Raw genomic sequence first — 27,753 nt, 5'->3', positions numbered from 1 at the left:
GAGTCTGTCCCAGCTTCAGAGAAAATAAATAAATAAATAAATAAAATGTGTTATGAAGAAAAGTAAATCAGGGAAGAGAGATGAGAAGTGATGAGTAAGTCTGCAATTTAAAGAGGGGTGTCAAAGAAGACCTCTCTGAAAAGAAGGTGTTTCAGCCACGCACATAGCTGAAGGAAAAGTGTTGTAGACTGAGGGAAGAACAAGCACAAAGACCTAAGGTTGGAACATGCTTGATTTGTTGGAGAAACATCAAGGCATGCACTGCAGCTGAAACAGAGTGAATAGCAACAACAGGCCAGATGCTCAATGATCCTGCAGGCTAAAGGAAAATTCTGGATTCTGTTCTATTGCTAATGGGAAGCCATTGAAAATTTGAAGCGGAAGAGCAACATCACCAGATAAATCCAATATCCTTCCTAAGAACTCAGTAAATTGAAATAGCTCATGTTCTCATAACCACTTTAACTTTACATTTCATTCAAGTTGAACTCCTCTCAGGCAAAAGACCATGGTGGCTGGAGTGAGAGTAGTAGCTAAGAAACTGATGAGACATTATCAGATTCCAGATATATATAGAATGTGGACTCAAGAGAATGTGTTAAATTTTTTTGATGTGTAACATAAGAGAAAAAAAAACTAAGTCCCAGTTTTTTTCCCAAACAACTTTTTTTTCTTTCTTTTCTAATGAGATTTATTGGGATGACATTGGTTAATAAAATTATACAGGTTTCAGATGTACAATTCTATAATACATCATCTTTATATTGTATTGTTTGTTTACCACTCCAAATCAAGTCTCCTTCTATTATCATTCACCCCCCTTATATGGTCTTCTACCTCCCCTACCTTCCTTTCCCTCTATTAATCACCATATTGTTGTTTCTAAACAACTTTTTAAGGGATGACATTGCCCTGTACTGAGATGGGGAAAACTGTAGAAAAAGGAAGAGAGTAGTTTAAAGATCTGGAGCTCAAATATGAACATGTTAACTTGGAACACTCATTAGGCATCCAAGTATAGATGTCAAGTAGTTAACAGAATGCAGAAGTTTGGAGTTGAAGAGAGAGAACCAGACTGGAGATGTAAATTTGGAAATTACCACCATCAGCAGATGGTAGTTAAAGCCATGAGGCTGGACAAAGTCACCACCAATGTAGGCAGCAAAGACAAGAGGTACAAACCTGCATCCTGGGACACTCCAGTATTAAGTTCTTAGACATAGGAAAGGGGGTGGAGGGGAAATAGACTCAGAAATAATGGCCAGTGAGTTGGAGAAAAAAATTATAAAGGAAAACGTGTTGCCCTAAAAGAAAGCTAAAAATGTATTTCCAGGAGTTGGACAGAACAACTGCATTAGATGCTGCTGACTGCTCAAGATGAAAACTGAGAGTTGACTGTCAGGTTTAGCCCTGTGGAAGCATCATTGAACTTGACAGGAGCGATTTTAGCAGTGTTGGGGGCAAAAGCTTGATGTAGAGTGCATTTAAAAAACAAGGGAAAGGCCCTGGCCGGTTGGCTCAGCGGTAGAGCGTCGGCCTGGTGTGCGGGGGACCTGGGTTCGATTCCCGGCCAGGGCACATAGGAGAAGCGCCCATTTGCTTCTCCATGCCCCCCCCTCCTTCCTCTCTGTCTCTCTCTTCCCCTCCCGCAGCCAAGGCTCCACTGGAGCAAAGATGGCCCCGGCGCTGGGGATGGCTCCTTGGCCTCTGCCCCAGGTGCTAGAGTGGCTCTGGTCGTGGCAGAGCGACGCCCCGGAGGGGCAGAGCATCGCCCCCTGGTGAGCAGAGCTTCGCCCCTGGTGGGCGTGCCGGGTGGATCCCGGTGGGGCGCATGAGGGAGTCTGTCTGTCTCTCCCCGTTTCCAGCTTCAGAAAAATACAAAAAAAAAAAAAAACAAGGGAAAGAGAAAAATAGTAGTCCATGCAGAGGGATAACGCTTCCCAGCAGTCTAGCTGTAAAAGGAGAGAAATGGCACAGTAGCTGGAGTGAGTATGCATGTGTGTGGTTGAGAGAAATGGTACCATAATTTAATGTTAGTTGGGGAAAAACCAGTAAAGAGGAAAAATTAAAGACTCAGGAGAGAGAAGGGAGAACTGCTGAGATGATGTCCTTGAGCAGGTAAGAGATGATGGAATCGCGTATACAGAAGGAGGTGTCCGATGCTGCAGCAGTGCCACTTGATCCATAGGAAAAAGGAAGAAAGCGGATTATATGACATAGGGCTGATGCAATGACTGCATATGAAAACACTGGAAATAGTAATTTCTTCATTTAATAGCCAAATTGTAAGGGCCCAATACCTCTGTTGGAATATGTAAAACAGTAACTTGAGGACTTCTTTATAGTTATGCCCTGATCAAGTTAAGCGCTTTCTAAAACTACACTTACTTTCAGAATAAACAATCATTCACAAAACCCTGATAGAATAAGTGTAAGTAAATTTAGGAACCAATCCAAAGTTGTGAAGGTGTGAAATTCTTGAAACTAGAGAAGGAGACTGGAATGCGGTAGGCAAACTGCACAAGCAACAATATTGACAAGCTAGCAAAATAATTTAAAAACTTCTCTTCAACTAGAGTTAAAAGTCTCTAGCAGAAGAGGCCATATATTATCACTGCAAGTACAATGTTAGATAGTAACTACTCAATAAATGCTTGTTGAATTAATTAGTTAATTCAATTCTACAGTTGGATTGTGCTGCATTAAATTCTCCACTTGATGATGTACTTGTGGTTTGCAAGTTTATAGCAGTAATAATCTCATGCATCATTCCCAGTAAAATGCATTATTTCATTGATTTCTTTCTTCTTCAGCATTCTTTATTTCTTTTTTTTGCATTAGTAAATATTATAAACATTGAGTATCTTATATATGTTTTATTTGTTAGTATAGTCTTAGAAGTGCATAGCATGTAATAGCTGCAAAATAGCTTAACAGGAACAGTTAAATGACCATATTACAGAATAATTAAGGAGAAAATGCCTTGTTAAACTGTGATAAAATAAATGCTAGATACTGAAGTACCTGTGTCTTTTTTAATAGGAGTTGATGGTGTTTTAGTACCAGTGGTTTTCAGAGTGGGGGTTAAAAATATATAAAAGATATTTCTGATTGAAAGAAATTATATGTGCTATTATGGTTTTTGAGAAAATTACCATGTAAAGGGTTTTTCAGAAAAAAAATTACTTTCATAAAATGGAGAGACACTGTGCTTATCTTACTCCAAACAGGGAAAAAGACAGTCATTGAAAGACATTTATTTCTCTGTAGCAGCTGGAAAACTAGAAGACAAAGAACTACCTCATCCAATGCCCTAACAACGCTAATATTGTTAACCCACAGAGAGATCCTCAAGTTAGTTTCCACCAGGAACCATACTATTAAATAGCTCTAGTATAAATTCAAATATTTTGAGGAGTTCTGGTTGAAGGAAGCACCTTGGGAAAAAAATTGGCACTATATAAAAGTAGACCAGACTATATGCACAGCCTCCAGTATTACCTGAGGCTGTCAACAAAGCATATACATCATATTCAATATTTAATCAAAAGCAGGGTAAGAAAAGTCTCAAATAATAACTCAACTATGAGATGCTTATTTAAAATAGGAATAGTTTCATATATTACCATCTCAAATTATAGCCACAATTTAAAGAGAAAAGGTATATATATAACCATAGCAAATAAAACAGCTGTCAATAAAGATATTTTATAGAAAAACTCAAAAACTTTACTACTTGCAAATAGCAAATCGTCATCATCACCATCACAATAAAGACATAGGTATATCTGTAATAGCCTAAACAAAACTCAATCATTCAAGCTAGACTCTTCTATTTATGAACTTAAATAGGGCCACTTATCCCTTAACTAATCTATTCCATTAGAGAAAAATACATAGGTTCCATCAGCATGATTCACAGAGGCCCAAGTACCCATGGGCTTTCCTCACTGCACAATTCTCAAAATGATCTCACCTTTCTTCTCCACCTCCAGTTAGATTTGTTCCTTTGTTCAGGATTCAAGTAAACACAAGGCTTCTTTTTATGTGTATTTCATGCCTACAGGATTGTGCAGTAATCCCACATTCTTAACGTGGTGATATATTTTTGCTCTACAAAATGTTGGTGCTTTCATATTGCATGAGTCTCTAATCCACTCGTTCCTATAAATATTGCATTCTCTCCTCACCAAAACTACAGGCTCCTTGAAGCCAGAAATTCTTGTAACAAAATACTTGTGCTTCCTCTACAATCACAGCACTGTGCCAGGTAGATATTGAATTCTTCATAAAAGCATGCTGTCCAGGGGAAATAAAGCAATCAAGAAAACTCCTTTACAAAACATTGATTTACAAATTACAAAGTAGCAGCAAAAGGAAACCGAAGGCTATCTGCCATAATTAATTGAAATCTAAATAGGGTGAGTAACAAAATATTCCAATATAAATCTGTCACTTCATCTGCCATTTAATTAACTTATGAAACATCTATGTTGAAAAACAATTAAAATACTCAGATATATCTCCTTGTTGATGAAATTATGAGTTTTAAAACAGGTGCTTCTTTGTTTTATATTAAACTTCAAACTTTCACTTTTTCTATTTTCACTGAATTTATTGGGAGGACACTAGTTAACAAAAGTATACAGGTTCAGGTGCACAATTCTACAACACATATCTGCACACTGTATTGTATGTTCACTACCTCAAGTCAAGATTCCGTTCATCACCATTGATCTATCCCCCATCCCCTCCTCTACGGCCCTCCAGATCCCTTCTCCCCCCACTATCATCACACTGTTGTCCATGTCCACAAGTTTTTTTTCTTTTTTTGCTCAATCCTTTCATCCACCCAGCCCTCACCCCAACAACTGTCAGCCTGCTCTCTATGAGTCTTTCTCTATTTTACTTGTTAGTCCATTTTATTCATTAGATTTTACATATGAATGAAATCATATGGTACTTGTCTTTCTCTGACTGTCTTATTTCACTTAGCATAATGCTCTCCAGATCCATCCATACTATTGCAAAGGGTAAGATTTCCTTCTTTTTTATTGCTGAGTAGTATTCTATGGTGTAAATGTATCACAGCTTTTTTATCCACTCATCTACTGATGAACACTGGGGCTGTTTCCAAATCTCGGCTATTATATACAATGCTGCAATGAACGAGTGCATATATTCAAGAACCTCTTTTAATTTTAACATTAATATGAATTTAAAAAATAACCATTAAGTCTTTCTTCTAGCAATCAGATTATCTAGTTTATTAAGGTGACTTATATTTTAATCTCTGAATTCTCAAATTTTCTGGAATCTGTATCAGCAGAATCCAAAAATGCTGGAGCAAGACAGCCTGCATTTGGATCATAAATCCAATAATGCCTGCTGTGTGATCAGAGTTCATTACTTAGTCACTAAGTGCCTAAATTTCCACACCTGGAAAACAAGAAAATAACAGTGTCTCAAAGGCAGTGGAAAAAATTAAATGGGTTAGAACGTCCAGAGTCCATTAAGAGTGGCCCGTATTTAGTAGACACAAGCACAATTGTTCTTGTAATGTGGTCAATATGTTTTGGGGATGATAGAAAAAATAACTTTTCTTTTTTTTTTTTTTTTTTTTTTTGTATTTTTCTGAAGCTGGAAATGGGGAGAGACAGACTCCCGCATGCGCCCGACCAGGATCCACCCGGCACACCCACCAGGGGCACCGCTCTGCCCACCAGGGGGCGATGCTCTGCCCATCCTGGGCATCACTATGCTGTGACCAGAGCCACTCTAGCACCTGAGGCAGAGGCCATAGAGCCATCCCCAGCACCCGGGCCATCTTTGCTCCAATGGAGCCTTGGCTGCGGGAGGGGAAGAGAGAGACAGAGAGGAAGGAGAGGGGGAGGGGTGGAGAAGCAGATGGGTGCTTCTCCTGTGTGCCCTGGCCGGGAATCGAACCCAGGACTTCTGCACGCCAGGCCGACGCTCTACCACTGAGCCAATCGGCCAGGGAAAGATAACTTATTTTTTTATATGTCTATTATAACCTGCTTTTAAAGTAAACCTCCATACTTCTGAGTGTTCTCATGAAAATAGAGCTCACACTATCAGACAGACTGCCGTATTATATCAAATAGACTCTATACCTCTCATAAATTAGTACCAAAAATGAGAAAACTCATGCAAATATTTTATTTTTTTATATTTTTTCATACAAATATTTTTAATTACTTAAGTTAGAAATTTAAAAATACATCTTCACACAGAGATACTGGCTGCATATTTTGGCTTAAAAACATGAAAGAAATCTCCCTGTGTAACAAGAGGGTAAATTACTGCCCTAATATCAATAGCATCAAAATTCCCCTAAGGAACTATTCTGATAAACTACTGGGTGATTATCAGAAACTCAAGTCCTTAGAGACAAGCTAGTGTGAGATGGTACCACAACAGAGAAGGTTAAATGATCCAGCATTAGAAATGAAATAAATTTGGGAAGAATGAGGAGAGAACATATTGCAGAGTTTATGACAGAATGGCAAAGGAAGTTTTAAGAAAAGAAAGCTTCAATATTATATTTTAAGGTTGTGTTATTGTTTTGTTTTTGCAAGGTAACACCCTGGCATTCACATATACCCACAAGCCCTGAGGGCTTCTGTAAACTCAGCTTAACTGGTGAAGAGTGTTCTTATTTGTTTGTTTCAGTTTTGGGTTGTTTTCCTTGTTTGTTTGTTTGGTTTTTGTTTTGCAAGAGAGAGAGAGACAGACAGGAAGGGAGAGAGATGAGAAGTATCAATTCTTCATTGCAGCACCTTAGTTGTTCATCAACTGCTTTTTCATTTGTGCCTTGATCAAGGGACTCCAGCTGAGGCAGTGACCCCTTGCTCAAACCAGTGACCTTGGGCTTGAGCTAGCGACGTTGGGCTTCAAGCCAGAGACCTTTGGCCTCGAGCCAGGGACCATGGGTTTATATCTATGATCCCAAGTTTAAGCCAGCAACCCTGCACTCAAGTTGGTGAGCCCACACTCAAGCCAATGACCTCAGGTTTCAGACCAGCGTCTCAGGCAAATGCTGCTCTGTCCACTGCACCACTGCCTGGTAAGGCCAGGTTTTGGTTTTCTAATACAAATCAAAGAAAGAAGCATGTTCTACATCTCCCTTGATATGCTTTGGGACAGGGACAGGTACAGATCTGTGAGGTAAGGATGCTATTAGTTCACAGAAACAGCTCTTACTCAGAGGTGAGCGTAATTAGAATGCAAATAATTCTCTCCCTAATCCCAGAACCCTGTCTACTGGGAACTTTCAGAAATGCTGATTTGTGGTCTATATTCACTGTCTCTAGTCACTGTACACCCTCCCCTGTCCCACCCCCATTTGCTCTTGAATACACCCACCAGGTCTTTGTTTTTGTCAAGATCACTAGAGACCTCCAAATGGCTAGCGCCAATTAGTGGTCAATTCTCAATTCTCATCTAATTGGATTTACCACAATTTATCATCCAATCTCTTTGAATGTTTTCTTCATTAGCTGCCCAGAACATCCTATATACCTATCTTCTTAGTATCTCAACCACGTGCTTCTTGTTACCCTTCACTGTCTCCTAATCTCTATACCACTAAACATTAAATCAGTGCTTCCTTGTTCCCTCTTCTCTTTCCTAGCTGCTCTCACAGCTCAGGTGGTCCTAACTATCCTGATACGCTGGCAAATGAACCTTTCTAGCCAGATTACTCAGCCAAATTCCATAGTTATAAATTCAATTGTCTACTTGAATTTCTCACAGACATCAAGGTGCCACTAAAATTTTTAATAGATATGTCCTGTCCCTTTCACAATTGTCCTGTCTCACTCAGTAAAAAGAAATTCCATCCTTTGCATTCTCAGACCAAACACCATGAAATCACACTTGGTACCTCTCTTTTTCTCACATCCTACATCCTGTTCAACAATGAATTTTTGTCTGTACATTCAATACATATCCAGAATTGGACCATTTCTGACTACCTCACTGTTAATATCCTAGTCCATCAGGCAACCATCATATTCTGCCTGAATTTTGCCATATATTCAACTGGTTTTATGCCTCTGACCTTTCCCCTTAAATCAAGGTCTCTTGATCTCAGCACTATTGGCATTTTGAGATAGATAACTCTTCGTTATAGGGGGGTTGTCATATGTGTTGTAGGATGTTTAACAGTATCCCTGGCCTCTATCCACTAAATGCCAATAGAACACACTCTATCAACCCCCTTTGAGTTGGAACAAACAAAAATGTTTCTAGATATTGCCAAGTGCCTGAGGGACAAAATCACCCTGATTAAGAACCATGCCCTACAGTGTATTCAAGCTGGCTACAAAAATAACTTTCTTAAACCAGAAACCAGATTATGTAATACTTCTGCTAATAACTGACCAATTGATTTCCTTCTCACCCAGTGTGGGGAAAAAGCCCTTACCACAGTCTGATGGCTCTCCATGATCTGCTCCTCACCTTGACCTCATCACCCTTGCTCACACTGCTCCAGTCAGACTTGCCTCTTTGCTGTTCGTCAAGTACACCAACAAAACTCCCATCTCAAAGCCTGGGCACTTCCTTCCCTCTACCTACAGTCTTTGTCCCATAATATCTACTTGGCTTACTCCTCACATCCTTGAGTTCTTTGGTCAAAAGTCAGCATGCCAATAAAGCCATCCATACTTACCCATTTAAAAGATTCAACCCTTAAAAAAATAAAAATAAAAAATAAAAGATTCAACCCTTTCCCCATGCCTGATCTGCTCCCCACACTTCCTGTTTCTCTGGTCTTGCCTTATTGTTAATGGCAATCATTGCCACTTGATATATTATGTGTTACTGATTGCTATAATATCTGTATCCACCTAATAAAATGTAGGCCCCGGGTGGGAAGAGAGTTTTGTCTTTTTTATTTGCTACTATATCCCTATCACATAGAAAAGTACCTATGGGAGGCATTCAATAAATCATTTAGAAGGAGGGGAGGGAGGGAGGGAGGGAGGGAGGGAGGGAGGGAGGGAGGGACGGAGGGAGGGACGAAGGGAGGGAGGGAGGGAGGGAAAAAAGAACCATCTTATATCTGAAGGGTCAAGGTAGATTAAGCTGATATCTAGGATACATCTACAACCATTAACAGAGACTGAGTTGGTTTTCACAGAATTTATTTAAAATATAATTCATAATGTACAATGGAAAGTAAGGATTTGTCAAATGCTTCTGTGCTCAGAAATTTTTATATAGGGCGTATTTAGAAAACATACTTATAAATCCATTAACATACAGATTAAATATACAGATTAAATATATAAAATAAGTAGAACTTTAGGATAAAATTTACAAAATGCCAAAGGCTATGGTAACTCACCTAGATACATAAAAAGAAGTGTGCTGGGGTAGGTCAAATCATTCAATTACACACACCATAAGGTAGCTTAACAAGTAATAGTAACAGTGAACAAAGCTCTAAACAGATGAAAGCCTGCCTGGTTCACTTGTGAGTGAAATAGAGGACTAGAAATGCTTCCTGCTGTAAGCTGACAGTTACATGGAACCCCCTGAAGTTATAAATTGAATTCCTCCACTAATTACTGGTCTGAAGGGTACAAAGACCCACATTTTATTGCTCTTGCTGAACATGCAACAGAAGCCCTTGTGAATTTTACATTAGGGTCAAACTGAGAAGTTGCCAGTCAGGTTTACTTGGAGTATAGAACAGTGTCATCTCCCATGCAAATGAGGTCAGGTATTCTTCCTGCCTTGGGTGCCTACCAGGAAGATTTCAGTGTAATGATTCTAATCAGAAAGTTGATACAGAGAGGAAAAGAAAGAACAGGACCAATCAAAACATAAATCTTATTTAAAATAAAATTTTGTTTAGAGTTTTGAACTTAAATATTATGGATTCTAAGAGCACATATTCAAAAAGACTTCAGAATTTTATAATACCACTCATTAAAATTATGTGACACACTCATTGATAACAGTGTCAACTATTCTATCTACTCTCTGAACTACTCATTGTAAGACCAATAAAGCCACACAGCAGGCTGGTGCTTTAATGAAACAGGCCCAGTTCTCCAGAGAGGAGAGCCTGTGGCTCAAATGCTAACACTTTTGATCAGATAAGCACTTCATTCTTGCCAACAAGAGCAATGGCTTTTATGTGGATGCTGATTAAAAATGCTCCCAGAAAGGAAAATGGGTGGAGAGAAGAGGAGGGGAACAAAAAACTGTCATGATGTAATATTTTAAAATAGGTTTTCTGAGAAGGAAAAACAACTTCAGCATTTCTAATGGGTGTATATACCTTTTCTAATTTCCTAAAGTCTGAGTCCGCTCCCCTGCAAATGCAGCAACTTCATGCAAATTAGTACAGTATAACAAAATCCGTCCCTGTATTCACTCAACAAACATTACTGAACATATTCTCTTTGTAAAAGCAGGAATTGTAAGCATATTCATTGTGAACATAATCTCTACCAATGAAACTTCCATTTTCTCTTGATTTTATTCCATTCACAACTTCCTTGCAATGACTGAATGAAAATAATCTAAGGAATAACTAATACACTGAGGTATGACACCTGAGGATTAGAAAAGAAACAAATAATGAATATAAAATATTAAATGGTCTGGTGGTCATAAAGACCTAGCTTGAAATCCCAGCTTCTTTACTTCTTGGCTATCTGAATGAATGGAAGACTCTAACTGGGTTTCAAGTCCCTTAAGTGGGAAATATGGTAACAGTACCTACCGTACCTCCTCACACAGCAGTTGTGAGGATTGAACAAGATACTAGCAAGTACCCTTTCCCAGCATGTGTTCAACAAACTGTAGCTATTTGGGTTCTATTTTGGAATCATAAACTTGCATATTGCCATTCTTAATTCCTATGAGCACTTTTTGATGAGAATTCAGAGACACTAAATTTTATTTTACCTCTTCAGAAGAAATGATTGTCATGCTTATCTTCTTTAAAAAGCGCAATCCTTGGAATTTTTGTGCATCTGAATGTCTCAAATAAATGCATGAAGAAGAAATTCCCCCTTCATGGGTCACTTCCCATAAAATAACCAAGAAAATTCTTACCTAGTTTTGGCAAGGAATAGGGCACTTTAAAGTAGTCTTCATAGAATTCTATTAATCTCTTTGTTATATGGAGAGCATAGTCCCCGGATCCTCTTCTGATGGCATCAGGTCTTGCATATAACCGTACCTAATTAAAAAAATATATAAAAGTTACTTTAGCCTTTTGGTACCCAAATTTTATCTTGCCTGCATATATGAATCTACACAAATCACTTCGAATACTACAAAAATTAAGCAATATTCTTGTTCATATAGCAAAGCATACTGTGGCTGATAGAACCAAACTTAAACAAAGTAACCAAGTTGAGCAAATCATAATTTCCTCACTTCACAAGAAGACATAGAGAAGATTTATACACCTTGCATGAAAATAAATATTCAAAGTTGTTACTTACATGTGCTTGCTAGAGATAGGAAAGCATGGTGGATTAGTCTAATGGTTCCCTGACTATGCTGAAAGTAGGCAGGGTATGCTGTCTCGGCAGGAGAGAAAATCCATGGTTTGTTAAAGACACACTGCATCCAGCTTTGGAACTATTACTGAGCTAAAAGAATATATAACTTATGCTTCCTTTTTCCTTTTTTCCTTTGGCACTAACTGTCCTTATTCCCAATATGCAAAGAAGGAATAAAAAATTTTTCATGTACATAAATTATTGCAAATCCTGGAAAGCCATCTGCAACTGCTTCGGGCTTCAAAACCAGCTGAAGTAATTCATATTGCCAACACAATCTGGATACTTACTATTGATTTTTAAACCAAGCATTGTATATTATCTAGTCCTTAGTCAAAAAGAAGCCTGGGGCAAATAACATCAAACTGAACAAAACTAGCAATTGTATAGAAAAGGTTAAAATGAAATTAGTTTTCATAAAGCTATCCAGCATGTTTTTTTCCAAAGGCTAAATCTATTTCTCACAGATTGGTCCCTAATCCTCACATCAATTCTGTGAATAACAAATACATACTTTGTGGAGCAGTGGCGAGCACAGCAGACTGGGAGTTGAGTTGTTGTCCTGCTCTGCTGCTAACCAAGCTGGGAGATATTGAACAAATTACTGAACCTCTTTGGATCTCAAATGGCCTTGTTTATAAAATAAAAATGTTGGCCACCAGCTGGTTACTAAAGTTCTTTTTAGTTCTAAACTGCATTACTTCCAATCACATTTTACCACTAAAGAAGTTTGTGTTCTTTTCAAATCACTAAAAAAAGTAAATAAATGGCTTACTCGATATGTGAAAATGGATATTTATAGTCAACAGAAAGACAAAAAAAAGCTGTTCTCAATTGTATAAAAATTGATTATACAATCAACTCTTTATTATCATTGCTTAAGGAGAAAGAATAGAGATGTCAGAGATGTGTTTAACAAAAAGAGTAGAAAGTTTTTAAAAAATACATTCTGATTTCATGTTAGTTTTGTAATTCAATAATCTATACTAAAGTCAATAACATTTATTGAAATTGTAAAGCTACTTCCTATGCAACAACCAAATCAAATATCAAATTTAGTTCACAGTCACCTACAGTTTTGGTTGGCAGTGTAGACATTACCTACGACAGCACAGCTTAACATTTTTAGAGAGGCAGAGGTTAGGCCCTGGCCAGTTGGTTCAGCAGTAGAGCGTTGGCCTGGCTTGTGGAATTCCCAGGTTTGATTCTTGGGCAGGGCACACAGGAGAAGTGCTCATCTGCTTCTCTGCCCTGCCCCCCCTTCCCTTCCCGCAGCCAAGGCTCCACTGGAACAAAGTTGGCCTGGGCACTGAGGACAGCTCCATGGCCTCCGCCTCAGGTGCTAGAATGACTCCAGCCACAGTGGAGCAATGCCCCGGATGGGCAGAGCATCGCCCCCTGGTGGGCATGCCAGGTGGAACCAGGTCGAGCACATGCAGGAGTCTGTCTGACTGCCTCCTCACTTGTAACTTCAGAAACACACACACACACACACACACACACAAAATAATAATAATAATAATAATAATAATAATAAATAAATAAATAAATAAATAAATAAATAAGAGAGGCAGAGGTTACAATTTCCTGCTCCAACATCACATGTTTGCTTATAAACATGCAATGTCTTAAATTCCCAAGAAGCAGAACCAAAGGACAAGATGAGTATACAAATGCTCTACCAAGAAGGCATTCTTAGGAGAAACCTACAAAGGAGAACTGGAAACCAAGATAAGGAAGAATAATTCACCAAGCAAGGTACAATTTCAGATGAAGTCCTGGCCTCCGTTTGATTCCATAGGGAGCTCTAGAATATAAAGTGTACTGGTGAGTTGGCACTGCCTGGAGGTATGAGAGCTAGATTTCCAAACTCCTGCACCTCCATCATTGGATACTGGTTACCAGAGGGAAGGCATAAAATCCCAGGTATATTGTTCTTCAAGCATTTGGCTGATGCAACTCCAGTGGCCCAAGTAAAGTACTTTGAAGAAGACTTCAGGTATGACCTGTTAGGAGCAGAGCAGTGAGAGCTGGGGTATCGGCACACCAAACAGGAAAGAAGAGTTGTCTATGTGCCAACAGCATACACCACAGACAGTCATCATTCATTCACTCACTCATTCATTCAACACATTTATTTGACATAAGCTTTGCACCAGGCTTAGACTAAGCACTTTTAACTTAGTCATGAAAAAGACATGTTCTGTAACTAAAAGAAGTATAAAGCATTATGGGGTGGGGGGAGCAATGAAAATATAATCTTCAGTCTCAAAGAGCTTCCCATGTATTAGGTGAGTTAGGTAATAACATATAATGATACTATAAATGACAAATAAATGCTGAGGAGAGTGGAGAGCTTCCAGAATCCAGCTCCAAGGTAAAGTAAATGGTAATTTCACTGCAAGATGATGCAACAAAAGGTCACTAATTTTACTCCTAGAAAGCATCATTGATTTGGGTAGAAACAGCCATTCCTATTAATCAACTCTACTAGTTAGTCAAGTTATCTGTAGGACAAGACAGGAGAAACACAATTAAATCAATCTGGTTGTCAAGATTTCATGGCAACAATCCTATCTGAGTGACAAGATAAAACATAAAAATGCTTAGTTCATTTGTTCATTCAAACATTTATTGCATGCATGCTGTGTGTCAGATATTGTACTAGAGAATAGAAATAGAACAATAAAAATTCCCACTACAAAATGAACAAGACATTTACTCTTAGTGTTCTTAAGAGGTTCACAATATGTGGTAAAACAAACAAATAAATCAACAATAAAATATAACATGAGAAATGCAACAATGTACTGTGCCTTCACTCTCATTAGAAAAGTCAGAGACTGAGCTCCTATCCCAGGCCAAGCCTTCTATATTCTATACCCTATTACCTTTTCAAAGTTACTCTCAAACTCCTCCCATTTATCTCCCGTATTGCCAATTTATGTCTCATGCTGCATTGTTTTCATCAGCAAACAGATATTCTGTATCATTTCTTATGTTTCAAAACAAAATTGTTTTGACCTCAGTTCCTCCAGCTACGGTTTCCAGCAATGCTCCTCGAAAGTGTTTTCTTCTGTATATAGTTAGGATTAGCATATAAATTAACATCCAAACTAGAACACTTTTAGACTGAAAAGGAACACTTAGGTGTAAGTAGGGTGTTGCCCATTTATACTCTGTGTTTATTCTCTCTTGAATTCACTACAGTAAGGCTTTCATTCCCGCTACTCCATCCTAGCTGTTCTTATAAACATCACTAAAGGCACCAGCATGCCAAACCCAACAATCAGTGCCCAGTCCTCAACATGCAATGCATAACCTATCAGCAGAATTTGAAACAGTTGATCATTTCTTCCCTAACACTCTCCTCATTTGGCTTCACATTTCCTTCTATCTGGTTAACAACTCCTTTTCAGTCTCCTGGATGACGCCACCTCATCCTCAACCTTGTCCTCATTCTCATCTATCTCACTTAATGTTGGAGGACCCCAGGTTCCGATTCATAGACATCTTCACTTCTCTGTCTACACTCAGTCCCTTGGTGATGACATCTAGTCTCATGGTTATAAATACCATTTAGATGGTAAAGGCCTACCCCATTACTTCCAGAGTCCTACCCTCATTGATCCAATCATTCACTGGATGTTTTCACTAAGGTTATCTAATAGGCATCTCAAACTTAACATGTCTAAAAACAAATTCCTGATAACACACACACACACACACACAAAACCTACCTACCTGTTACTCCAAGTCTTTCTGTCCACTTGCCAAAGCCCAATGCCTCAAAATCATCTTTTTTCTTTGTCCCTCACACTCTATGTTCAATTGGTCATAAAATCCTTTCGGCTCTACTTTAAAAAAATGTCCAAACACCAACCACTTTTTATACCTATACCACTACCACCCTTCTCCAAGCCTCCTTCACTTCTTGCCTGGACAAGTGCTCTAGTATTCTAATAATGTCCTACTAATAATGTCTTGTCCCTTACTCCTCTAAGTCTGTCTTCTACATGGCAACAAAATGTACTTGTTAAAATGAATAAAGTCTTATCACTCTACTGCTTCCCTCCTCTAGTGGCTTCCAATCTCATTCAGAGTAAAAGGCCAAGTTTTCCCAAGGGCCCCAATATTCCTATCAAAATCTAGTCCACTTTACCTCTCTGGCCTCATCTCATTTCTTACAACTTTGCTCCACACTAACTCTACTCCATTCATACACTAGCTTCCTTTGCATTCATCGGCCAGACAGAACTTCCCATTAAGGATTTTCAGTTTTCTCCTACTTATCTCCATTGTTTATTCAATTTACTCTGTTAGATACTTGTACAAATGTCTTTTCTTTCTTATAAATCTTTCTTTCCACTGTTTTGTTTTGTTGTTTATTTTTAGCAAGAGAGAGAGACACAGGGACAAACAGATAGGAAGAGAGAGAGATGAGAAGCATCAGTTTGCTGTTGCAGCACTTTAGTTGTTCATTGATTGCTTTCTCATATGTGCCTTGACCAGAGGGCTTCAGCCAAGCCAGTGACCCTTTGCTCAAGCCAGTGACCATGGAGTCATGTGTATGATCCCACGCTCAAGCTGGATGAGCTTACGCTCAAGCAGGCGACTTCGGGGTTTCAAATCTAGGTTCTCAGCATCCGAGATCGATGCTCTATCCACTGCACCACCACCTGGTTAGGTAGAACTTTCTTGTTTTATTGTTTCCTGTAACATCTACCACCATTTAACAAAAGATATGTTTTACTTACTCATTTTGCTACTTGATGCTTTTTTTCCAAGAATGTAACTTGCATGAGGGAAACAATTTTTACCCATTAGCTCTAATTATGAAACTGCCATTTTTGTAGGTCAAAATATTTTGTTTAAGTTGTCTCTCAAGTGCCTGGCATATAATATTTTTTTAATGAGTGAGTAAATGTCATAAGTATGTGTAGGTCCTAAGGGAATATGAAATAAGACTGTAGGATTCTCAGGGAAAGAAAAGTTTCAGCTCAGTCTTGAAGGGTAAGCTGATATAGTAAGCTACCAAATGGAAGACGATATCCCAGACCAAAGTCACACTATGTGCTAACAAAATAATGCTACCTAAATAATATGTGACTTCAAAAGTAATAGTAAATATTAGAACTTAATTATAATAGTGGTGGGAATTCACCGGAGGATAGTAAGCCAGAAAGTGATAAAATTGTTTTTGCACTTCAGAAAGATCACATGTGACCTATATCAAGGTGAACTGAAATATAGGGGTTTTCTTGTTAAGACGGCCTGCTGAGAGACAATGTTTGAAAAGTGAGGAAATATCCAGCAATGGTAAGACCAGAGGGGAGTGAAGAGAAACTTCAAACCATACTCAAGAAGGGTCTGTATATCAAATTATAGAATATTAATTTAATGCTTTGGGCACAGACAACTTATTTAAAGATTTTTAAACCAGAGAATGACATGACCAGAATTTGGTTTTAACAAATTACATCAAATGCAGTGTGGATAACGGATTAGGGAAGGAACAGAAACACATAAAAAGAAACAAGTTAGTCTATTGTAAAAGTACAAGTGAAAGACGGTGGTTTGGACTTGGAGAGATGGCAGCAGGGGTGCAGAGAAATGGGTGAATTATTCAATTATTCCTAACGTTCTTCTGAACAAGTTCTTCAGCTACTAAGTAAACCCAACTGCAGTCACATTCTCTCTTAAGAGCAAGCATTCACTTTATCTGTACCCGTCTTACTCCACTGCCAACACGAGTTGGAACTAGTGAGACTTGGTTGAAAGATGGGGTACGGGGAATCCAAATTATTTCACAAGCTGAGTAATTCCTGTATCATTAATCAAGGTTTGCTGTACAACAATTCATTTTATACTGTGAAAAACAATCACAGTTGTTTTCTTCTTTTAGGTTAACTATGCTCTACTTAATCATTACATAGAAACTAAATCTTCATAAACATAGTTATCGCTCAAAGTCAATGAAATATAATTTGATTAAACTTGCTTGTTTGCATTTTCTGACATTCCATGATAAGAGCCCAGCTCTGAAAATGAAAATTGTTACCCAGGCTTTATCTCTCTCTCTGCATAGCTTCTTCCAGTAACCAATATGAACCAAACTGCCCGTTTAGTCCTGTGGCAAGGACATTACACTACGAACTGGAACATAGGGAGGTGAGATTCAGCTTTCTCAGTAACTATTGTCACCTTAGGAAAGTCAGCCAACTTCTCTGGGTCTCAACTCAAAGATCCTTTCAGAGTAATCTTTTATCATTATTTATATTATGCATTATGCCTGAGAGATTGGTCCATCACACTAATTTGCCTAAAGCCTTCTCATATAGTCCCCACTTATTTTGAAAATAAAATAATGAACAGGGTTTCTTTTAATCTGCACATAGTTTTACTCCTTTGCATTTTTTGCTTCCTTTGAAAATGTATACCAAGTGCTCAGCTCCCAGTCTCCATCCTTTTATTTTTGAGTGGTCTTCTTCTTTTTCCCCATTAACCACCCATGAACTTGGTACTGATTAGATGGAAATAACTGTAATAGCCAATATGGAATATAAGAAGTAGCTTAGAAGAATATTCTACAGTGCCAGCCCTATGTTAATACAGCATAGCAACGCACCAAAGTGTAAAGGTTACATATTGTGATCCCATATTACAGTTAAATGCCAAAAATAGGTGTTTCTAGGGAAAGTCTGTTGGATCCAGTTGCCTTTCCTCTGCAATTTCATGAACTCTCTATACTTAAAGTATGTTTGTTTCAACTTTTTTTAATAGGATTTTAAATAGTTCAATCATTAAATGGGGGAAAATACTAAAGGCAGATATATTCAATCCCTTTAATTATCTCACTTTCTCATAAAAAACAGGGGTGGCAATTAAGTTTCAATTATCCTAAAAACTAAGAGAGTCTGCTTAGCGAATATGTGAGAAAGAATCCTGAGACCACATCTGCTCTTGGCAGGAGAAAGTGCCAAGACCTGTGAAATGTCCTTCATGCTCTCAAGGGTAGGAGAGATGGTGCTTGTGTCAGAGGTTTGCCATTATTAGGATAGACTGTCCCTTGGAAGGAGTCATAATGGAAGGAAACTTTAGACTAAATCAAATTGACTTTGTCTCTTATAGCTGTGAAATTTAGAATAAGAATATAAAAGACTGTTTAAGGATTTCATCAATGGGACATTTATTTCTTCAGTTGCTATGTAATGAACAACTATTAATGGTCAGGCCACTGTTCCCCTGCTGAATGTCTTAAAGTAAACAAGAAAGACATGGTCTCTTTCCAGAAGCTTACAGTCCAATGGGGAAATACAGCAACAAAGACTTGTAACTGAGATTAACAAGGTGGCCCTAATTTACACTGGCTCTTCACAGAAGTCCTCTCCTTAGAGATGGTGATTACGCAGACAAGGACAGAGCACCATGGAAGTAGAAAAAAAAAAAGCAAGCAATTATTCATTCCTACATCTAATGTTTTACCTTTCATTGTACAGTGGTACCTTGAGACACGAACTTAATTCGCTCTGTAACCGAGATCGTAAGTCAGTCAACTCGTATATCAAACTGCCGATACTGGACCCATGCACCAACGCGCCAACTAGAGGCAGCTTCCTGAATAACGACTCGTATCTCGGAATTTCGCTCAGATCTCGAACAAAGATACAGACTGAGTCACAGCTTGTATCTTAAAAAAAAAATTTGTATGTTGGTCTATTTGTATCTTAAAGTACCACTGTATTAAACATTCCAAAGAAAATGTAAATAAATATATATAATTGAAATATATAATATATAAATCTATATAATAAATATGTATACATATAATTGAAAAGTATAAACAAATGCGCCATTGTCAGAAATATAAAATCTTATACTAAACAATTTTAGAGATTCTCTTCTAATAATTTAAAATACTTCATAAATTTTCTTATTTATCTTTACAAAATTCATGTATAGTAAGTACATGTTAATAGTAAATTATGATTTTGTGGGTGAAAAATGTGAAGGGATTTTCTGTCATCATTGAGTAGCTTTCAAGGACAGTGAAATTAAATGTGTCAAAAATCTTTCTTCTAGACTGTTTTAATAATCTTTGTGTTAAAAATAAATTTCAGTAGTTGCTATATAATTCTGTGAAACAGTGTGTAGTTACGCCATAAGGCAAAGAGGGAAAAAATTACTTACAACAGTAGAACACCTGTTAAATAAGACTAACATTTTCTCCGATTTGATGTTTGTAATTTGTGGCATTAAGTTAAATAAACCTTCTGTCTTGCCAGAGTTATTCTCTGAGAAAATTTTACACTGTAAGTGTATATTAGGAACTTTGTAAGACATTGTAATTATTTCATGGCTTTAAAATATTACCATAATAATTGGCCCTGGTTGGCTGGCTCAGTGGTAGAGCATTAGCCCAGTGTGTGGATGTCCTGGGTTCGATTCCCAGTCAGGGCACACAGGCGAAGCACCCATGTGCTTCTCCATCCCTCCCCCTCTCACTTCTCTCTCTCTCTCTCTCTCTCTCTCTCTCTCTCTCTTCTCCCTTCCTGCAGCTATTACTCTCTTGGAGTGAGTTGGCCCCAAGCACTGAGGATGACTCCATGGCCTCAGCTTTGGGCACTAAAAAAAAATGTCTCTGGTTGCAATGTAGCAAGGGCCACAGCCGGGCATAGCATCACCCCCTAGTGGGCTTGCTGGGTGGATCCCAGTCGGGAACCATGGTGCTTTCTGTCTCTGCCTCTGTTCCTCTTACTAGAATAAAAAATAAATATGTTACCATAATAAGCTTACTTTTTCCTTTCACCTAACTGAAAAATCAGTTTCTTTAATAACTGTGAAACAATGATGTGTTGTCACTAAATTCTCAGCCAGTAAAGCAGAATTAATTCACCTATGTGAATATAATTTGATTTGGGGGTTCTTTATATAAATCAGTAACAGAACCAGCCAGGGAGAAGGAAACAGGTGCTCTTGGCACTAAATAGAAGACAAATATATTGACACAAAGAGGAAAGGATGTTGTAAACAAGAAACTAAAAGCCCAGGAGTATTAATCTAATTTCAAATTCGGAGGATAACTTTTATTTTCCTTTTTTGGCTTAGAAAAAAAATACACACAAAACTGACAGAAACAAGGATCCAGTGTGCATTGGCAGGAGCCCATCAACATAAAGAGGAGGCTGGACGGGTCAGAGGAAGGAGCGGCTGGCAACAGGGATGCACACCCCGGACACAGGGACTTGAGACACGTCTTGACATCTCAAGCGATTAGTCTGTGTACACTTCTCTGAGAAACTGAGAGCCACTTCTGAGTCTGAAGCAGAGCAACACGATTGAAAACAACAAAGGGAGATTAGGCAACAGATTCTAAGACGTGTTAAGACAGAGAGACTAGTGAGTAGAAAGACATATTACAAGTGAAAACTTTGTTTTGTAGTTTTTATAGCAAGAACACCCAGGAATAGGCAGTCTCTCATCACCATAGTCAGAGAACTCATTCTGAGGAGGAGAATTCAGAATTGGGAATGGATGGGTGATAAGATTCCAGTACTGAGAAGGAGTCACATGATGAGAGCAAAATGACAATCCCTCAAAACCTACTGTGCTCAAAAAAAAAAAAAAAAAAAAAACAGATTGCAGAAACAGATATCAGAGCCTCTCCATGTGTCTGTCTCACCTTGGAATCCATGTAATACTCTGAGAACAATTACTGGGACACCTTTAATGAGGTCTAAAATCAGCCTTCTACAAAATTCCACTTCATATCAAATACAGTTATAAGAAGACTCCAGAGTACTGTCACTCATAAAGTTGCTCTAATGACTGTTCCCACCTGTATTATTTCCCTTTTCCCTTCAAAGAATTATACTAAGGATTCATAAGAAAAACATCTGCTGAAAATTCTGAGACAGGGTTGCTACATACTATGGGGTTCTTTCGGACCCTGTGGCCTTTATTCTACAGGTTCAGAGGCTGTCTCTATTTAAAGTGTATTTGTCTCATCTCTCTAGAGCACTTAAAGTTCTCTAAGCATGGTCTATTCTTTCAGTTTCTCTTTTCACTCCTCACTGTGTCTAATACAGCAGCTTTCATCCAATAGGGACTGGTAACATGCTGCTGACACTCATAAAATAGCAATAAACTTCGAAAGTCTTGTCCGCTCCAATACTAAAATGCTGTTACAATAGATTGATTACATTTTCCAATTACATATGGCTTCAGGCGAGGAGATTGGTACTGTGGCAACCTGTATGGTCTTTTCTTAAAATCACTTCACATTTCTTTACTAAGCACAGCATTTATTACTTCACCGTGGAGATTACAAATTCTTACTTTTGGGTACTTGAAGGAAAGGAAAGGGTTTTGCCATAATCACAATGCTGTTGTCACATATTTCTAATGTGTGTGGGTATGTGTGTGTATATATATTAGACAATAATGGCCCCCAAAGATACCATGTCCTAATCCTTAGATCCTGTGAATGTTACCAAAAGAGACTTCAAAGTACTGATGAAGAATTTTGAGATGAGGCAATCATCCTGGATTATTCGTGTGGGCCCTAAACATAATCACAAATGTTCTTACTAGAAGGAAGCGGAGGGCCTGACCAATCCGTGGTGCAGCACAGAGAGCATCGAACTGGGATTCAGAGGACTAAGGTTCAAAAGCCCGAGGTCACTGGCTTGAGCACAGGTTCATTCGGCTTGAGCCCAAAGGTCGCTGGCTTGAGCCCAAAAGTCACTGGCTAGAACCCACGATCACTGGCTTGAGCAAGGGGTCACTCACTCTGCTGTTGCCCCCCTTCCCCAGTCAAGGCACATATGAGAAAGCAATCAATAAACAACTAAGGAGCCGCAATGAAGAATTGATGCTTCTCATCTCTCTCCCTTCCTGTCTGTCTGCCCCTCTCTATACATCTCTTTGTCTCTCTCTCTGTCTCTGTCACACACACACACACACACACACACACACACACAGAAGGAAGTGGAGGAAGTTCTGATTACAGAAAAGGAGAATGCAGTAAGGATGGCAGAAGCAGAGAGAAATATAAAGATGCAAAGGAGAAAGAGGCCATGAACCATACAATGCAAGGAACGTAGTTTTTTAAAATTAAATTCATTGGGGAGACATTGGTTGATAAGATTATAGAGGTTTGAAGTGTACATTTCTATGATGCATCATCTGTAGTTTTAGAAGCTGGAAAGGCAAGGACCCCATCACCCTCTAGAGCCTCCAGAAGGAACCAATCCTGCCAACAACTTGATTTTTGTCCTGCCAACACTCATTTCAGATTTCTAACCTCTGGAACAGTAAAAAAATAAATTTGTGTCATATTAAGTCATTAAGTTTGTAGAAACTTTTATAGCAGCAATCGGAAATGAATACATCATAATTTCTTCCTTCACATTGTCCTGTGTTAGATTTTCAGTTTCTTGCAGGAGCACATTTTGTATTTCTTTTCGAGCCTCTCTTTCTGCTGTAGATATAATTATTTCCAGCTTTCACACAGCCAATGTTGTCACACCTGTATTACTCACAAATATTATTACCAAGCATAGAACACATCACTGCACATAAATGGCACACATACAAAAGAAGTGAAATGATTGAGTAAAAGAGTCATCCACAGCCTTTTTTCTCCAAAGTTGTCCTGTTACACTTTGCATTGGAACCACCAGGGATAACTGTGTAAAATTTATATTCCTGGGTCGACCCACTCCAGAAATTCTGAATCGTATCTCTCAGGTAGGGCCCTAAAAATCTTCATTTTAGCAAACTCACCAAAAGTTGAAAAACTACTGGCCTAAAGTCACCTGAAGAGTCTTTCATTCATTTATTCTCACAGCAAGCAAACCTCAAGTCTAGAAAGAAGTATTCAGCAAAAGCCTAACACATAGGAAAACATATATCCTGATTCCTTAAATCTCTTTCAACATCAGCGTCTTCAATGAAGATAGATTCTACATGACCGTTATTATTTTTAACTCTAACAACTAATCTTTCTTTCCCCTGCACGAAGAACAATAAACTACAGATGAGTCAGATCCAATGTTTGAAAACCAGTAAAAGTTGTTTAATACTGTCATAGCCCATAGATAAAACAGCACCATTTACTCCCTCTCCGAGATAGAGTACCTTTTCTCTAGTATACTGAATTGCACTTTATTTTTAAGCAAGATAGAATAAATTTAGAGTATTTCCTTATTGAGCTATCTGTTTTATGCCTGGTCAAATTCCTTCAACAAGACTGACAGCCAAGTCCATCTATTTGTAAATACAGGAGCTCAATGCTCAGCTGGATTCAGTTTCAATTTGGTTTGGCCCATCTGTCCTTTCATTCCCTGACCAACTAACTACCAGCTACCTCACTTCTATGTATGCCACCCCCCCCCAATCCCACACAGCACCCTGCCATCATCACTCCTCTCTCCTGAGACTTTCAGTGATGCACATGGCTTTCCACCCCCCAGGGTCAGAACTCTGAATTCATTTGTTCATTCACTCACTGAACAAATATTTATGGAGAATTTAATCTGTTCCAGGCCCTCTGCTAGGTTCTGGGGATACAGAAGAGAATCATAGAAAACCTACAACAGAAAGTTCATATTCTGGTAGGAAAGACAGATAAACACAATACAAATAAGTAATACAAATAATACAATACAATATAGATAAATAAATATGAACCATATATAGTATGATAAATAATAATAAATAATCAAAGGGTCGGTCAAGAGATGTGATGGTGGAAGCCAGTCAGAGAGATGCAGTACTGCTGGATTTGGAGATGGAGCCAAGGACTTTTATTTTGGGTAGAAAAGGCAAGGAAATGAACTCAAACAGCCTCCAAAAAGATATGCAGACCTGCCGACACCTTGATTTTAGCCAAGTGAGACCTGTGCTGGACTTCTAACATACAGAACTTTGAATTTCAGCCTCTGTCCAGAAAAGCAGCAAAACCAAACAAGTGATGCCACAGCTAACCTCAGACCAGCTGTGCTGACTAACTTGACTAATGACCCAGTCCTGGCACTGGCCAATCAGTGGAGACCACGACTTTGAAAGAACACACCTGGAAAGCTGATGAATATTTTATTGAGACCCTCCCTTGGGACCTCCCGAAAATCTCCACCCTTAAAAGTCCCAGCAGGGTCTTCATCCCTTCCTGTTTCCCCGCCAGGCATGTTACTTTTACCCCTCTCTCTCTCAACTTCCAAAAACCCCTTCTTTTTTTCTGTAACTTACAGGTATGTCCTGAGCACACTTCTACAGCTCACTTCTTCTGCCCTTGTGGCCTTCTAAGTAAACTTTCTCTTAAAAAAAATAGTAAAAAAGAAAAAAGAAATAAAATACATCAAATGCATTTAAGTGTCAGAGACCAGGGAAGGCCTCACTGAGAAAGAAGGTGCTACTTGAGTAAAGGTATAAAATAAGGAAGGACTTGAGAAATGTAGATATAGATTTCTGATTAGAATGCATTCCTGAAAGAGCTATTTATTAGTGTCCTGAAAATGATTGGGTCAGTCCTCCATTCAACTCTGTCTTTAAAGAAATTACCAAATATTCCAATCATATTGAAATTCTATAGAAAAGTCCAGTACAGAAATATATTATCTCTGTATGCACAGAGATTTAAAAAAATGTTGACAGTTTTACCACATTTTCTTCAGATATTTTTTTAACTATGTAAATCATTACGATTCCCTTGCAACACACCCCCTTCTTCCCACTCCCCTAACTTGACAGAATTAATCATGGCCATGAATTTCTGGCTTCAATATATTTCCAAACCATATTATAATTGTCATTCAGTTTTACTGGGTATTATCAGTTTCTCTTTATGTGAGTTGTACCAATTTACATCCTATCAGCAACATATGACCATCCTTACTTCCCCACATCCTCACAAATTTTGTATTTTGAAATATTTGTTGGTCAATGGGTATGAAATGGTGTCTCACTATTAACTGTAATTTGCATCTTCCTGATAATGGTGATGTCAAGAATCATTTCATATGTTTAGGGGCTTATATTTTCTCCTTCTGCAAACTGCCCCAATCCTTAGGTCTATCTTTGCATTGGCTCATTTATCTTTTCCCTCATAATGAGCAGGAGTCCTTTGTATATTCTGGACAGTAACCATTTGCTGGTGTATGATTTGCAAAAATCTTCTCCCAGTCTGTGCTAGACTTGTACATTATGTCTCTGATCAAGTCTACTTTTTTAACTTTAAATGTAGTCAAATATCAAATGTTCCCTTTTGGAGTTATGCTTTCAGGGTCTCTTCAAAGCAATCTTTCATTGCCCTCAAGGTCAAAATATATTATTCCTACATTTTTTTCTAAAATATTTAAACTTTCAGTGTTCAAAGTCAGAGCTTTAACCCCTATGGAATGTATTTGTGTGAATGATGTGACAAAGCAATCTTATTTCATTCTTTCTGTGTGAATAATCCTTTGTCTCAGTACTGTGTGCTGAAGAGTCTTGCCTTTCCCTCTGATTCATAATTCTCTCCTCATGTACTAAGTTCTCTTATATTCTTGGATCTCCATTGTTTACTATTGGTCAGCATGCCATCCTCCCAATAGCACGTGATCAGTAAAACTAAATAAAAAATATAAGGTCTAATAATACCAGATATTTTCTTTTCTTTTCTTTTCTTTCAAAACTTCCCTATTATTCTGTATAAATTTTAGAATCCTTTTCCACACTTACACACAAAATTCTATTAGAGATTTTGCAAAAAAATTCCCTGGATTTGCATGTTATTTTGACATCTTCAAACATTAGAGATTAACATTCATGTTCATGGAATATCCCTTGACTATGTTGGTCTTTATTCCACTTTTAAGATTTATTGTTTCCTTCATATAAATTTTACACATCTTCTATTAGATTTACTTCTAGATACCTTGTGGTTTGTTGTTACTATAAATGGTATTTGAAAAATAATATTTCTAATCTATTATTTCTGATATTAATCACTTAATGATTTTTACAAAGTGACTCTGAAACAAGTCAACTTTCTGAATTAATTCTAATAGTTTTTCTGTTTTCTGTTGGCTTGCCTCAGTCAGGATTTCTAGAACAATGCTAAGAGCAATAATAATAGGCACCCTTATCTTAGTTTTTACTTTATTTGGAATGCTTTTACTGTATCTCTACAAACTATGATTCTCGCTTCAAGATAAGGAAGTTCCCTTCTATTCATTGTTTGCCAAGAAATGTATCATGAATAGTGTTGATTTTTTTCTAATGCTTCCATCACAACTATTCAGATAATATGTTTTTTTCTTTTTCCCTGTGTTCTTTTAAGGTAGTAAATTACAACAATACATTTTCTAGTGTTAAATTGTTTGCTTTCTTCTGGGATTGTGGGTGGGGGTAAGAAAACCTAGTTAGATGTGCTGAAAAACTTTTCTCTCTTGTTTAGGTTAAGATTTAACAACAAAAAGTAAACATCTGTCACCCTACAAAGTTGTTACAATAATAATGACTATTTATGCTATATATATCCATATTACTTTCTTTTTTAATAATGACGGTTTGAGCCTCTTATTCCTCTTCGCCCTGTTCACCTATCTTGCTTTTTTGCTCTAGGTTACATTTTCTTCTTCCTGAGATATATCCTGTAATCATTCTTTTCCCAAAGGTCTTCCCAAGTCCCTCTTTGTCTGAAAATGTCTATGTTTTGCCTTCATTCACATTTAATAATTTAACGAGAATATGGAAGCCTAGGAATCCATGATGTTAATTTTCTCTCAACATTTTGAAAGTGTGTATTAGGTTATCTAGGAGAACCTGTTGTCACTAATAAACAGTCTGTCATTCTTTTCTTAATAGGTGATCTTTGTCACTAATGAGTAGTCTACTTGTCATTCTTTTCTTAATAGATTATCTTTCTTTTCTCTTTGATTGCTTTTAAAAACATGAATAATTTTAAATATTCAGGAAGAAGCAGAGATAACAGTATAATAAGGCCTGTATAAGTATCTCCTAGATTCCACAATTATTGAAAAATTGCTTCATCTATATCTTTCTCTTCCTTTGCTAAAGTTTTTTTTAAATGTGTTTAAAATTTTTTTAAATATTTTATTTATTGATATTTAGAGAGAGGGGAGAGAGAGAGAGAGAAGGGGGAGGAGCAGGAAGCATCAACTCCCATATGTGCCTTGACCAGACAAGCCCAAGGTTT

At 37.8% G+C, this 27,753-nt stretch overlaps 1 protein-coding gene across 1 annotated transcript in view; it reads right to left on the bottom strand.

Annotated features, from left to right (window-relative positions):
- TRHDE (thyrotropin releasing hormone degrading enzyme) overlaps window positions 1-27,753 on the bottom strand; it is a 458,543-nt gene that overhangs the window by 314,104 nt on the left and 116,686 nt on the right. The window contains exon 3 of the mRNA XM_066365808.1: window positions 11,098-11,224. Within this exon, the coding sequence (XP_066221905.1) occupies window positions 11,098-11,224 (127 nt within the window). The remainder of the gene's footprint in view (window positions 1-11,097; window positions 11,225-27,753) is intronic.

The sequence above is a fragment of the Saccopteryx leptura genome, chromosome 2, assembly GCF_036850995.1.
Source record: "Saccopteryx leptura isolate mSacLep1 chromosome 2, mSacLep1_pri_phased_curated, whole genome shotgun sequence".
In the NCBI taxonomy this organism is placed as follows: Eukaryota; Metazoa; Chordata; class Mammalia; order Chiroptera; family Emballonuridae; genus Saccopteryx; species Saccopteryx leptura.
Note: the sequence above shows the minus strand (reverse complement) of the source record. Positions and strands in the feature narration are given on the sequence as shown.